The sequence below is a fragment of the Canis lupus genome, chromosome 24 (assembly GCF_048164855.1).
Source record: "Canis lupus baileyi chromosome 24, mCanLup2.hap1, whole genome shotgun sequence".
Classification (NCBI taxonomy): Eukaryota; Metazoa; Chordata; class Mammalia; order Carnivora; family Canidae; genus Canis; species Canis lupus.
In genome coordinates, this window is record NC_132861.1 from 14881035 (window position 1) to 14897082 (window position 16048).

The 16048-nt window shown below is 39.1% G+C and overlaps 1 protein-coding gene across 8 annotated transcripts in view; it reads left to right on the forward strand.

Moving 5' to 3' along the window:
- The window catches only part of RNF6 (ring finger protein 6), a 41176-nt gene that overhangs the window by 13949 nt on the left and 11179 nt on the right, over positions 1 to 16048 (forward strand). For 2 of the 8 annotated variants that reach the window (XR_012016288.1, XR_012016283.1), the window contains 3 exons: positions 12042 to 12160; positions 12256 to 12328; positions 13812 to 15086. The exons of 1 other annotated variant lie outside the window; for it this stretch is intronic. Coding sequence is in view for 1 of the 7 variants with exons in the window: in XM_072795732.1 (XP_072651833.1) it covers positions 6643 to 6714 (72 nt within the window). In the remaining 6 variants the exon portion in view is untranslated. 5 more of the 8 variants (XR_012016285.1, XR_012016284.1, XR_012016286.1 and 2 more) reach the window with 5 other exon arrangements.

The window sequence follows — 16048 nt, forward strand, 5'->3', positions numbered from 1 at the left end:
CAGAAAAACCTAATATTCCTGCAAGTTAACAGAACAAAAATGAAAGTGAAGAAATATTTTAAAAATTTATCTCAAATAGTAGTGTTTGAGACTCTAAAAAGGATGCCTTTCTTTTTTTTTCCTCTCCCCCCCCACCTTTTTTTTAATGTAAGTGGGGCTTGAACGCATGACCCCAAGATCAGGAGTCACAAGTCTACTAATTGGGCCAGCCAGGTGCCCTTAGGATGCCTTTCTCAAATTTCAAATTGCCCTTTCCTCATTGGCCTGTTGCTGCTGCTTTGTTCACTTACCACAGTGGCTAAACTGGATGGAATTTCTGCCTTGGGCCACCCTGCTTGGTAAAATGTTGCTTTGGCTGTGTGTACTCTGCTTTTCTGGTCTCTCCCAGCTTCCATCTTCTCTCCTGACTCCCATCCCTAACAACCAGGAGGGGGCAAAGGGTAAAGCAGCCAAAGAGTAAGCAGACAGGCTGGTCATTTTGATTGTGGGAAGAACCACATAGCCAAGTGGGAGAGGAATTTGGTGGTTGCAAGTGCAGAACAGGTTAGCCCTTTTATAGCTTAATTCTGAATGTGTCTCACCCAAAACTGTACTCAGATTTTTTTTTCTTGCAAAGAAAAGATTTTAGGTTTAGTCTTAAAATGTTTATTTTGTGTGACTGTTTGATAGAGTTGTTTATGTCTTTGGAGCTGATGATAGCAAATGCCTTATTCAATGTAATATTATCATGAAGCTCTTTAAACAGTTTGTTCAGGTGAGAACAGAGGTTTAGCCTTCTTGACTAAGTATACAGAGAGGGATAATTACCACATACATCTAAAGGAAGTGTACAATATCCCAATGAAAAGGTATTTTCTTAAATGTTCAGTCCTCATGGGAAACAAAGAATAACTTTAACCACTTAATAGGGGGTGAGGATTATAATTTCACCGATCTTAAAATGCTGACCCCCTTAACTTGCAGTGTGTGTGTGCACATACATGCATGTGCGCATGCGTGCGTGTGCGTGTGTGTGTGTGTGTGTGTGTGTGTGAGAGAGAGAGAGAGAGAGAGAGAGAGAATCTGGATAGCTTCAATAATTCAAGGTCACACAGTTGGTTAGAAGCAAGACATAAGAGACGCCTGGGTGGCTCAGTGCTTGGGCCCCTGCCTTCGGGTCAGGTTGTGATCCTGGAACCTGGGATTGAGTCCTGCATCCAGCTCCCTGTGGGGAGCCTGCTTCTCCTTCTGCCTTTGTCTCTGCTACCCCACCCCCCCCTCTGTGTTCCTCTCATGAATAAATAAATAATTTTTTTTAAAGCAAGACATAATAATAGCCTTGTAATTTTTTAGATGTCTTTATTACGAAGAATTATTCAAAGCTCTGACACCATGTATTCACTGCCAAAATATGTCTATTGGTCTTATAAGGCTGATGACTCAATATAGGGAAAGACCTCTTCTAACCTAGTCAGGACAAATGCTGAGCTGTGGGCTCTGACTCTAAGACTTTGGGGAAGTTTGAGCTGAGTCATGCTGCTCCAGGGCTTCAGTAGAGTTCCAAAGCTGGTTTGTGAGGGCTCAAGCCTCAGATCTGCAGCTGTCTGTTACTTATGAGTATTGGTTCCTATTCACTTTTGCAATAATTTTAAAAGCATCTGTTAGAGCAGTGCAGGTTCAAATCACAGATGGTGACAGGTGCAATGAAGGTATCATTTCAGGCATTTCTCATTATCATTCAGATAACACCTTAAGGTCATAATTCTTACTTAAATAATGTGGTGAATTTTTTTTTAATTTAAAAAGCTAAGAACATTCAACCTGTTGTATTTATGCCCCAAATACAGACTCCTAGAATTTCAGGTCTAAGGGAAGATGGGCCATCTTCTAAGCACATTCTCTATGGGCCCTGAGAGCCTTACTTAAAATTTCTCAATCACTAATTGCCACACCTGCTTTTAAAGACAAAGGTATTATTTGTCTTTCACTACACACTCAATATTGTATCAGTTTGGGTCTCTGAGTAGTGAAAACCAACACGGGATTATATGCAAGGGATTTACTGCGGAAAGACCTGTTAAGGAGAATGGGGAGGGAGCAGGAGTAGGTAAGGAGAACTTTTAGGCTAGGATGTAGGTATGCTACCTAAGAAAGGAGGTGGGTAGAAGGAAGCTTGGGTAGAAGCTTCAGATTGCAGTGGAGTTGTATGACTGTCAGGTGGGAAGTCAAGGCTGATAGAGGAGTCCCTCACTGGGGAGGAATGGCCCAGCTCTTGTACCTCCTCCGGCTCAGTCACTGGTAGGGGTAGCCTGGGGGAGCATGTCCTGGGCCTGAGTGCCAGGGCAGACCCAAAAGCTGTGACACCTGAAGGCTCAGTCACTTATGCTCCCCTTGTCAAGGTTCTCTTGAGGGGTGCATCTTCATGACTGCAACAGATATTTAGCACTCTTCATTTCTAGAAACAATCACGATTTGATCGTGGTTTACTTTGACTCCTGGAAACCTGTATGGTTTTCCATTCCTTTATTCCAATTGCTATCAGATAAGTTAACCTTGCTTCAGATCTTAGCTTTCTTTTCTCCAGATTAAATAATCTTATTTCTTTCACTGCTATCCTTTGAATCAGGTTTGCCAAGCCCCTTTGCCAAAGCCCAGAACTGCAACCCATGTTCTCTGTGGGCAGGGAGCTCTTTTGGAGTCGATTTACAATATTGGGATTAGGAACACAGACTTTGGTGACCAGAGATATCAGCGTGGGTCTCCGATTTGCCACAATATGGGCTACGGGAACTTGTGGAAGTACTTTAACTTTCTTTCTTTCTTTTTTAAGATTTTATTTATTCATGAGAGAGAGAGAGAGAGAGAGAGAGAGGCAGGGACACAGGCAGAGGGAGAAGCAGGCTCCATGCTGGGAGCGTGACATGGGACTCCATCTGGGTTCTCCAGGATCACGCCCTGGGCTGAAGGCTAACTTTCTGATCATCATTTTCCTCATTCGTGAAATTGAATAACATCACACCTACACAGTGGGATTAAAGCATGTATATACTAAATGTCCATGGCACATACTAAGTGCTTCATAAACATCATAAAATATTAGCATTGTATTCAGTCTTGACCTTTACTAATAAAAGGACTTGTGTTGCTGACTCATATCCACTTTGTGATCCATTTGGCTAAGCCTTGAGGTACTTTTGTTCATTATTTATTCTCAGTATCTGCCAGTGTGATAATGTCTCTATTTTTCCTTCCTGAATGTACCAGACTGTTTTTATTCTTGCTCACTGACTCTCTCTCTCCTTCAGCTTTTCTGTAAAGTCTGTGCTTTGGGGAATCCATTAAAGGTTTTCATTTCTGTTTTTGTTTTTGTTTTGTTTTAGTGATGCTGTGAGGCAAGAGATAAGAAGCTGCCTTGTATCACTGTTAGACTATTCCATCTCTGAGTTTTAACAACTAATGCCTCTTCTGGATTCATAGCAGTCCTTCGGTTTTCAGGAAGTTGGCATAGCCACAAAACTCTTTGATCCTTGTTTCATGAATAGCAAAATATTGAAAGGTCATTTTCCAAATCCAAACATGATCCTTATTTGATCCTCTCCCATTGCCAATAATCTGGAAGGGAAGGGGAGGGTGCCAGCTCCGTTCTCTAGTGTTACTAATAACTAACAAGTCGTCTTAATTCTCAATGAAATTTCATTTGCCCAAAGAGATTTTGTGCTGCTTATCTCATTTTATTTTATTTTTTTTAATTTTTATTTATTCATGATAGGCACACAGTGAGAGAGAGAGAGGCAGAGACACAGGCAGAGGGAGAAGCAGGCTCCATGCACCGGGAGCCTGACGTGGGATTCGATCCCGGATCTCCAGGATCGCGCCCTGGGCCAAAGGCAGGCGCCAAACCGCTGCGCCACCCAGGGATCCCTGCTTATCTCATTTTATACACAAAGAGAGTAGGTTGGTTAAGAATAACTTATGCTTATTTTGGAAGAAACTAAAGTATGGAGAAGTGAATAATTTGCCCAAGTCAACCAAAAGGCCAATGGCGGTGCCAAAAACAGACCTTGGTTCTCCAGATTTACAGTGGAGGCTCTTCAGTTTGGGCCAGACTGCTACCCATGACAGGATAGACCTATACCTTCTGAATAAGGGCAGAATGGCATTCTTTCCTCCACCATGCTGGGGTCTAGTACTACTAGACCTTCACAGGCAGCTTGTCTTTGTCCTCCCAGTAGTAAGTAGTCAGTCCCCAAAGCTTCTAGACTGGTCCCACAGCTGGGTCACTGGGTATCAGTCAACTGGCTTTCAAGGTATGAAACCAAACTTCTGGGTAGCAACATAAAATTTCAGGCCCTTGATGGGCCTCATATGAATTATGAATTACTATTTTAGGAATCTGAGCTGAAGCCTGCTTCTTAGTTACACTACTTTTAAGCAAACATATGCTCCTTAGGGATCAGTAGCCCATATGTGTTTCAATATATTTAATCTGTTTGGTTGCCTCAGGTGTAATTTACAAGCACTTATTTGCAGAAACCAGCCATTTTCCTAGATAATGTCTTAATATAGGCTTGAATCAAAGAAGGAATTGAATCAAAGCAGCAACCTGAAATTGGAGCCCTCCCATCTGTAATAGAATATTCTTGCTTCTCTCTTTATTCATTTTCTGCCTCCATTATTTTTGCTTGCTTAGCATCCCTTTCTCCATTCTTTTAGGGGAATTAGTTTTCCTCCATTCTATGTGTTACTGGTAGGGCTGCTGATCATAAGATCTCTTTCACTTTTCTTCAGAAGGGTACAAATATGACCAAGTTAGCTCAGTTAGCTTCTTTTCAGACCATGTGGTAAATGCATGGCTAACTTTACAAGAAGTCACCAAATTATTTTCCAAAATGGTCATACCATCTACATTCCTACCAGAAATGTATAAGCCAGAGCCAGCTGCATAATTTGCTAAATCTAGTGCAAAATAAATGAGTGGTTCACTGTTCAAAAAGCAGGAAATATAAAGCTCTTTTCTTCTGTAATCTCTCTTGACTTGTCATGGTGATTTTTACTTGTTCATGTTATTAATTATGAGCATAAAGTTCACTGCTATTTCATCTTTATATGATTTAATGTCAAGGGATTTAATATGTATATGGAAAATGTTCTTTGTATTATGATGTTTAGATATCTCAAAAGCCTTCCTGGCTGGGGAGAGACTGCTCCCTCCTAGGCTAGCCAATTTATACTCTTTTAGGACCAATTAGTCATAGAATGTCCCCTGGGCCAGGCACCTGCCATCTGACATGGGACCCATTTGAATCTCAACTTCCACAAAAACAAAAAAGCCCCACAAAACTCTGTTAAGTCTTGATCTCATTACTCCTGGTCTGGGTGCTTTCACTCATTTACACTCCAGTAAACATTTGTTTCGACCAAACATGGCAAATGCTGAGACCCACATCAATTCCAGTAAGTACTCACTTGATAAGAATACCCCAGTTCAACATCCCTGACCCAGGAGCTCACTGCTGGAGATGATATCACCTCAGATGACATGGTCTCTGCCCAAGACTAGCCATTGGAGAGGACTTTGGCCACTGTGTCAGATACTTTGCCCTGGATATTAAGCTCTTCACCCAAACCATGTTCCAGGTCTGCCTCTCCTTAGGCAGAAATTGGACACAAGGCATGTTTGCTTTTCTTCTTTTGACATTAGGGATTCTATTTTGTTTCTGAGCTTATGATCCTTGTATATTCCTTGCTTCTCAAATGTACATCCCTACATTCCCATTCCTAATGAGGAATCTGGTAGAAGTTACTACTATCTGTACCATTCTAAGAATTAATGGAAATTATTGTTTTCCCCAGGAGGCACCTGCTCCATATTAGTCAACACTTGACCCTCCCACTGCCTTCTCCTACTATCCACTTCCAGCTTTCTGCCATGATCTTCCACCTTGCATCTCAGACCATGACCACCAAACCACTGTTTCTCCTTGGTTACACACAGAACCACTCGTCTTAATATATATTTTACTAACTTATATTTCATACCCTTCAACAACATAACTGCCAGACCTGCCACCTTGACTGAACATATTTCTAACAAACTTTGCAATTCCACCAAGATATTGTTAAAGTCCTCAAAATTTCAGCTCTATTTTTCCTGCCATGGAGATAGGAAATGTAGTTATGGACCAGCCTGTGGACCAGTCTCCTTGTAGTTTGACTTCTATTCTTCCTCTCTACTCAAAATAAAATGTTTTCTATGCTGTTTAAGGCAACTTATGCCCAGTCTAAAAACCTCCACTACTATCATCCCAAACTTTCCTTAATATGATGTTAAAACATCAGAGCACCAATTGCATTGTGTGTGTGTATGTATTTTTCCTCCTATACCTTATCATGTTTTGAAATCTTAAAAATCCTGTCTGACTGGGGAGAGCATGCCTTCCTGGGCTAGCCGATTCTTAAAGACAGCAAGGAATTACCTCCTCTTTCTTGCCCATGCATCCCTCGTAGGCTATATTCATTCCTCTGACTTTATCATCCCAGGAAACTAGGGACCAGCCCTGTAGTCTAAGGCCCACAGAAATTATTCAAATTATTCTTTTTTTTTTTTTTATTCAAATTATTCTATCCTATGTTGTTCTCTTGCCCTGTCTTGACTTTTCCAAGGAAACACCAATAAAGACCATGGTCTGCGTGCACCGCTCCCAGCCCCAGCTCCACTCCTGGCAGCGCACATAACTGCCCCGACTCCTGTTTTCTGCCTCTTGACCACTCTGGTATCTTTCTCATAGGGCCTTGTGTGCCTCCTGTCTCTAGGACCTGTAAGTATAATTACCTTTGTTTTGTCTTGAGCCTTTTGTCTCTCTCCTCTTGTGTCTCCACCTGACTAATGGTCTCATAAAAGAATCCAAAACAGCCAGTTTTGGGTGCAAATACAAGAGCTTTTAGCTTGTATGAGGAATCACTGAAATTACACAGTTTAGGTTTCATAGCTCATGTATTTAACTCTTAGGAAGACAGTACGAACACTGCAGAAAACTGATTCAGCTGTCTCTATTTCTCTTCTCGACACATGCACTTTGTAGTGAGACTCCCTTAGGCTTACTGATGAGTAAGGAAGAGCGAAAGGAAAAGGAACTCTAGGCTTCCTGACCCTTTTTGTTCCTTTAATGTCTTAGAGCTTCGTTCTCAGTGTAAGTGGTTGGCTCACACAGGGGATAACCCAAGTGAACAAGGAAACAATAGCATTCTTTGGAGTTTTGTGTTTCTTAGAAGGCTATCGCCACTTTCTTCATCCAAAGCAAGTTCTGGTTCAAATGGAAAGTGTGGCTTCTTGAGTAGGATTGCCAGTGTTAGCAAATAAAATTAGGAGATGAACAATTAAAGCTAGGCCTCAGGCAAACCACTGTCATTTCTTTAGTAAAAGTACATCCCAAATACTGCATGGGACACATTTTATTTTATCCAACAACTCTATATCTTAGGGCTGTCACTGCCCCCTTCTCCCTCAATCATAGATGTAATATAATTACTTTTTTAAAAACTGCGGTAAAATACATATGACCACTGACCATTTTAAAATATCCATTCAGGGGCTATAAGTACACTTATATTGTTATGTAGCCATCACCTACAGAACTCTTTTCATCTTGCAAAATGGAAACTCTATACCCATTAAACGCAAACTCCTTCATTTCTGCCTTGACTCCAGTCCCTTGGCAACCATCATTCTACTCTCTGCCTCTATAAAATTAGCTGCATTAAGTACTTCAAATCAGTGGGATCATATAGTATTTTTTTTGCAGCATTTCAAAGTCCTTTTGCAATTGGCTATTTCACTTAGCATGTCTTTAAGGTTCATCCGTGTTGTACATTGTAGCAGAATTTCCTTCCTTTTAAAGGCTGAATAATATTCCATTGTACATACATGCCACAGTTTGTTTAGCCAGTCATCCATTGATTGATAGTGGCATTTCTTCTACATTTTAGGTATTGCAAATAATGCTGCTATGAACACGGGTGTACAAAGTCTCTGCTTTCATTTCTTATGGGGTATATATACCCAGAAATGGGATTGTTAGATCATATGATAATCCTATTTTTAATTTTCTGAGGAACAACATGATTAGTTTTTATTCGCTCTGAGTCTTCCTGAACCCCGATACATTGTGTTCACTGGAATTCTGTGCTCATGGGACCCTGCAAACACCATACCTGAATGAGGCAGCAAGGAACAAACAGGCATGTATGTTAGCATCTCCTCTGCTCACATACATTTTCCATTGTTTCATTGGACTTAGAAAACACTAGTTCAAAGCTAACATTGTTGAGAACTTCAGGACAGTGACAGCAGAGCATTAATTCAAGTGAGGAGACCTTCTGAGCATGGTGCCTAGGAAACCAGCCTTACTTGAGACTTCCAGTTGCTGCACATTCTCCCTAACTAACATCACTATTGCCAGGCTCTTTGATGTTAGCCATTGTATAGTTGTGAAATGGTATCACATTGTAGTTTTAATTTGAATTCCATTGTGATTAATGATGTTGACTATCTTTGTATTTGTTGGCTCTTTTACATCTTCTTTTAATTCTGTCTTTATATAATTGTATGTTTGCCCATCCCCCTATTGATTTATTTTATTATTGAGTTGTAAGAGTTCTTTATGTATTATGAGTATCAGTCATTTGTGATCTACATCTATGTGATATGAGATACTGGATACATAGATGCTATGTGTGTATCTATGTAGTTATCTATACTATATATGTATCGATATATATACACACTATATATAGTTATATACACATTATTGATGTTTTTTCCTCCCAATGTCTGACTTGCCTTTTCATTTTCTTTCTTTTTTTTTTTTTTCAAAGATGTTATTTATTTATTCATAAGAGACGCAGAGAGGCAGAGACATAGGCAGAGAGAGAAGCAGGCTTCCTGCAGGGAACCCGATGTGGGACTCGATCCCAGACCCCGGGGTCATGACCAAGCCAAAGGCAGACACTCAACCACTGAGCCACCCAGGTGGCCCCTTTTCATTTTCTTTTTTTTTCCCTTTTCATTTTCTTAATGGCATCGCTGAAGAAGAATGTTTTTAATTTTGATGAAGTCCAAATTATCAGTGTTTGTTTATTATTGTTTATGCTTTTTGTGTCTTACCTAAGAATCTTTACCTAATCCAAGGTCACAGAGATTTCTTTCCTCCTTCTCCTCCTCTTGTAATTTGTCTCCCCCCCACCCCCTTCTCTTTGTCTTCTTTAGCTGTTATATTTAAATACATGACCCGTTTTGAGGTTACTTTTTGGTGTGGTGGAAGGTAAGAATCCAGATTATTTTTTTTGTTTTTGAATATGGATACTCTCTCTTGTTTCAACACCATAAGCTAAAAAGACTATCCTTTCCATTGAATTCTGTTGAAAATTAGTTGAATGTGTATGTGTGAGTCTACTGCTATATTTTCTATTCTCTTGTGTTGTTGTTCTATATATCTATTTTTGTGCCATTCCACACTCTTTTGGCTATTTCAGATCCTTTGTGTCACTGTATAGATTTTATAATCAGCTTGTTAATTTCTATGTAAAAGAATATTGTGGGGTGGGGGGCAGTGCCTGCTGGCTCAATCGGAAGAGTATCTGACTCTTGATCCTCAGGGTCATGAGTTCAAGGTCCAAGCTGGTTGTAGAGATTACTTAAATAAAAAACTATTAAGCCTTGCCCTAAGAATGCTGGAATTTTGGTTGGGAGTGCATTGAATCAATAGATCAATTTGGGGAGAAATGACATCTTAAAAATACTGAATCTTTCAATCTATCAATATTATATATATCTCCATTAATTTAGGTTTTCTTTAATTTCAGCAATGATTTGTACTTTTTTAGTGTACTTGTATTTTGCATATTTTGTTAAATTTATGCCTAAATTTTTCACATTGTTTGAAGTTATTGTGTTATTTTTGTACAATTTTAATTTCTAGCTCTTTATTACTAGCGTATAGAAATACAATTGGTTTTTGTATTTTAAGCTTATATTCTCTGATTTTTCTAAACTCACTTATTCTAGTAGCTTTTTTAAAGATTCCTAATTATAGGGATCCCTGGGTGGCTCGGCCGTTTGGCACCTGCCTTCAGCCCCAGGTATGATCCTAGAGACCTGGGATTGAGTCCCACATCGAGCTCCCTGCATGGAGCCTGCTTCTCCCTCTGCCTGTGTCTCTGCCTCTCTCTCTCTCTGTGTCTCTCATGAATAAATAAATAAAATCTTTAAAAAAAAGATTCTTAATTATATTTTGTATACCGATCATTTCAAATGCAAATAAAAGTTTTCTTCTTTTATTTTTTTTCCCAATATGTATGCCTCTTTTTTTTTTCTTGTAACATTGTCTGGGACCTTCATTACTTTAAAAATAAAAATAAAAATATTTTATTTCTCTCCTATTTCTGAAGGATCCTTTCTCTGGACATAACATTCTGAGTAATGTTTCCCTTTCAGCACTTTGGAGATTTTCTGTCTTTGACTTCTGGCCCTATATTGTTTCTCATCAGAAACAATGTATGTTTGTGACATCTTCTTTCTCTTGCTGCTTTCAAGACATTTTTTTTATCTTTGGTTCTCAGCAGTTTGACTACAATGTTCCTAGGTAGGAACATTTGAATTTATTTTATTTGGGTTCAATAAACTTTTGGATCTGTGAGATCTCGTCAAATTTTGGAAAATTTTGGTCATTATATCTTTAAATATTTTTAATGCCTCATTCTAATTCTCTTCTTCTTCTGGGCCTCCTACTATATGTCTGTTAATCTGTTTGGTATTTCCTCCCACAGGATTCTGGGTTTACGTTATTAGGATTTGACTGAAAAGAATAACCCATATAACATGTCCAAGGAAGATTAGGTTCAAATAAATAATAACATCATCTTTAGAGAAATGACAAAGATGGTCCTGTATATGAGTTTGTGTGTGTGTGTGTTGTGTGTGTGTGTGTGTGTGTGTGTGTGTGTGTAGGGGGTGTGCGTATAAGAGGGGAGATAATGAGAGTTTGCATTTCACCCCCTGATGGTACAGTGGTTAGGACTACTAGCTCTGGAGACAGACATACTGGTTTCAAATTCTGGTTTTGCAGCTGAATAATTGTGTGACCTTGAGCAAGTTACTTAGCTTCTTGAAGCCTCAGTTTCTTCATCTATAAAATGAGGACAGTGTTAGTACAGACATACCTCAGAGGCATATATTGTAGGTTCAGTTCCAGACCATTGCAATAAAGCTAATATTGCAATAAGTATAATATTGCAATGAGTCAAATGAATTCTTTGGTTTCACAGTGCATATAAAAATTATATTTATACTATACTGAAGTCTAGTAAGTGTGTAATAGCATGTGTCTAAAAAAAACCCAAAGTACAGACTTCAATTAAAAATACTTTGTTGCTAAAAAATGCTAACCATCCTCTTTCAGCGAGTAGTAATCACTAATCACAGATTATCATAACAAATATAATAATGAAAAAAGTTGAAATATTGCAGGAATTACCAAAATGTGACACAGACACAGAATGAGCAAATACTGTTGGAAAGTGACACTGACATACTTACTTGATGCAAGACTGCCACAAACCTTCAATTTATAAAAATTGCAATATCTACAAAGTATAATAAAATGAGGTACGCTTGTACCTACTTTATGGAGTTGTAAGAAGGAAAAATGGTATTTTGTTGTTTGAATTAGCATTTTTTAAAAATTAGTGAGGTTAAGTATCTTTTAATGTATTTATATATCATATTTTCCCCTGTGAATTACCTGCTTGTATTGTTGTGCATTTACATATATTCGTTGAGTTAATACTCGTTGGGTTATAAGATTTTTCTTATTACTTTAGATTATATTATGAAGTTAAAATATTAGTATGTATTATTGCAACTGTATTTTACTCATATTGCTATTTTGTTGATTATATATATGTTATAAATTCTTATTCCAGACTGAACTTTTAAAAACTTTATTTTTTTCTAAAGAAATTTACAATTATTATGAAATAAAATCTGACAATATTTCTCTTTATAGCTGTCAGACTGAGGCCTCCATTCCCAGCAGGCAATTGGCCAGAGGCCACCCTCAGTCCCTTGCTACATGGGCCTCTAGAAGATAGCGGCTCAGTTCATCAAAGCATGCAAGCTAAGAAGGTAATAGAGTTTGCTAATAAGACAGAAGTCACAATATTATGTAATCTACTCATGGAAGTAACATCCCATTATCTTTGTCGTCTTCTATTGATTAGAAGCAGGCTACGGGTCCAGTTCACCCTCCAGAGGAGGGGATTACAAAAACGACATGATTATCGGGAGTCAGAGGTACTCCTCTTTTCCTTTTGCCAGCACACTCAACCCACCAGGAAATCCTATTGGCTCTACCTTCCGTATATTCAGAAACAAGCACTTCTCACCACGTTCACCGCTACCACCCTGGTCTGAGCCATTGCTCTCTTTCAGCTAGAGTATTGCAATAGCCTCCTAATAGGTCTCCTTGTTCCTGAATTAGCCTTCACTGACTATTTTCAAAACAAACACTAGAAAAGATTCCATTAAAATTAGATCCTGTTGGGCAGCCCCAGTGGCGCAGCGGTTTAGCGCCGCCTGCAGCCCAGGGCGTGATCCTGGAGACCCGGGACTGAGTCCCACGCCAGGGCGCTCTGCATGGAGCTTGCTTCTCCCTCTGCCTGTGTGTGTCTCTCTCTGTGTCTCTATGAGTAAATAAATACAAATCTTAAAAAAAAAATTAGATCCTGTTACTTCCTATTTGACCTGAAAAAGTCAAAGTTTTTATAATGGCCATCAGCTTTCTACCCCTGGCTACCTCTCTGGCCTCATTTCCTATTATTCTCCCCTGTGCTCACTGCACATCAGCCACTCCTTGCTATTTCTGAAACAAGTATGTTCCCATTTTAGGGCTTTGTATTAAATGCTACCTCTGCCTGAAATGTCCTTGCTCCAGAACAACATGGCAACTTTCTCACCTTATTTAAGTCTTTACCCAAATGTCATCTTCGTAGTATAGCTTTCTCTAAATATCCTATTTGAAATTGCAAACTCCTATACTCTATTCCCATTGCTTGCTTTGTTTTTCTTCATAACACATATTCCTACTAATAAACTTACTGTTTGTCTAGTATGCACTAGTATGTAGCCTCCCTGAGAACCAAGATTCTTTTTTTTTTTTTTTAAGATTTATTTATTTTAGTGAGACAGAGAGAAAGAGAGTATGCATAAGTTGGGGAGGAGCAAAGGGAGAGGGAAAGGGAGAGAAACTCAAGGATGCTCCACGCCCAGTGTGAAGCCAATATGGGGCTTGATCCCAAGACCTTGAGATCATGACCTGAACCCAAATCAATGTTCAACTGACCGAGCCACCCAGGTGCCCCAAGAACTGAGATTCTTGTTTGGTTTACTGCTGTATCTATAGTAACTTAAACATGATAATATTTTAATATATATTTGTTTAGTGAGTAAATGTATTTCATATTTAATCCATCTGGAATTAATTCTTATGAATGGTTGGAGAGAAGAATGAACCCTAATCACTCCCCCCCCATAAACAGGACCAATTATTCCAGCACCTTTTACTTAATAATCTATCTGACACACCACCCTTCCCCCACTGACTTGAATGAAATAGTCTAAATAGAGAGTAATGTTCCATAGAACATTATCCATTTCTCTACCAGCTTTTTAATATTCTAGCTTTATGGCAAGCTTTAATGAGGCTTGGCCTCATGAACACTGGAGCTGGGTAATGATTATGTATTCTCAAAAAGAATTTGTTGATTTTTCACTCTAGTTCTCTGACCTTTCATTTGACTCAGTCCCCCTTTGGATTTCTGGATTTTTCTGTTTCATGCTAAATGAACAATGCATCAAAACATTGGTGATGATGGTGATGATGAAGTAGAACCCATGAATCCACCAGCCATGACATCTTTTGGGTAAGAGAAGTGGTGAATAATGACAAATCAGATAAAATGGACAGTAGTAAGCCATTTTTTACAGCTCTTACTTTCACCAGCTAGTGTATGATCTCCATCTCCTCTCAGTCTTCCTGTTTCTTTCTGTGAGACTCCTCAGAGTATTTCACGTGTGCTTGAAGACAAGTTCTCTCAGCTCCCACCCACCACTGTCTAAGTCTACATGTCAGTAAGGATCTGATATTATAAAGGTCATATCTTAGATCTGTCAACCCTGGAGCTACCAAGAGACAACTTCCTGTTTAAGAGTAGATGTTGAGGTTTGGAATATTTTCCATTGTATTTGTAGACATTAAGGGAGCAGAGCTTGGTTCACTCAAATTGTCTCAATCATGTTATATCTTTAAACAGCTAAACCTCTGTATGAATAAGGAAAGAAGCCAAGTCATAGTTGGCTGCCCCAGTAAGAAAGATTATACTTTGCTTCACAGGAATGGGAACCACTGATCTTTACTACCAGTCATGCCCAAGTTCTCTGGGAGGATACAGGTAGTAATAGAAGGGAGTGATCAGAGTTATCCAGAACCTTGTGGGGAACCAAAAAAGGATAAGATACCAATGTCATACCATTATTTACTCAGACAGCCAGCACTGTACTACTCTTTTGTTCTCATTTTACACTTTGCCCACTTATAGTGGAATTTCTAGTTTCAAGTAAGCATACCCACATAGGGACCCAACAAAATTTAAAAATAAGAAACACTGAGAATGAGAGTATCATCACAGGATACAAATTTGGTCCCAATAAAAAAAATGCCTGAAACACTTCCAGCAATCATTTAAGGTCTTCAAAACTATGACTAATGTCAATCTGTAGCCAAACAAAAGTCAGAATTCTTCTGAGTCTTAAAGGCAAACATGCCTAAAATAAATACACAAACTTAAACAATCATTTTACAACAAAGCCTTCTAATAAGAAAGCTAAATCGAAGGAGATACCTCAAATGTTAATTACAAAATGCATCACTTTCCCAACAATGGAGAAGTTGTGTCATCAGATAACTTAGTCCAATGAACTTTCAATATTATAATGTCAACAGCAGAGCCTCTGGAAAAGTTGAATTGAAAATAAACATTTTTTTCATTTTCTATGTCAGGAAATTTGAATAAAAATTGGTTAGATTTACTTACATTATTTCACTTACATCTATTTTTTTTAAAGATTTTATTTTATCTATTTGACAGAGAGAGGGAGAGTACAAGCGGGGGGTGGGGAGAGGGCAGAGGGAGAGAGAAAAGTAGGCTCCTCGCTGAGCAGAGAGCCTGATGCAGGGCTCTATCCCAGGACCCCGGGATCATGACCTGAGCCAAAGTCAAGACACTTAACTGACTAAGCCACCCAGTTGCCCCTATTTCAGTTACATCTATATTTCAGAAACAGCAGCACAGAATTTGAGTGGAAATGACATGTTCCTATTGCCAGCTCTGAGAATGCATGTGGAGAGGCTGAATTTAGACAAGAAAAAGATAAAATTTAAGTTGAATGAATAAGAACAAATGCCTTGATGACCTTATTCATTGGAGCATCCTCTAGCTTTTGCTTTACAGGTTGTCACAACCTGGAGTTTCAAGTGACTCCGGTAAACTCAACCACAGCAAGTTGAACGTGCTTAGGTCTGGATTTTGTAGCCTGTAGAGATGGAAACCGCATGAAGTGGCCCTTGTGCTCCAAATACCTTCATGTTGTTTCTAAAGAGCTCATTGGTGGGCTCATGTTACCTTTTGAGCACTACAGAGTCAGACTTCCCCATTCTGATGTGTTGCCAATCATGTGAGAAATTATCCTTGGACTGGGGAGACTAACTTCCCAAGTGCCTTGCTTATCCTCTATGTCTGACCTTTGGTTCCTTCTTGCTTTACAGGATGTTTGCAGATAGCAGGGGTTGCTGCCAGAACTGTGTTATCCCTAGTCTTCTATCCCTGAATTCCTAGTCTTCTCTGTGCCTCTGAGAAGACTTCTATTTAACAACTAAAGTAAAACATCAGATTATGCCCTATCCTCAACCATATGCCCAAACTAAAAGGCTTATCTGCCCTGATTCTCCCTCTCACC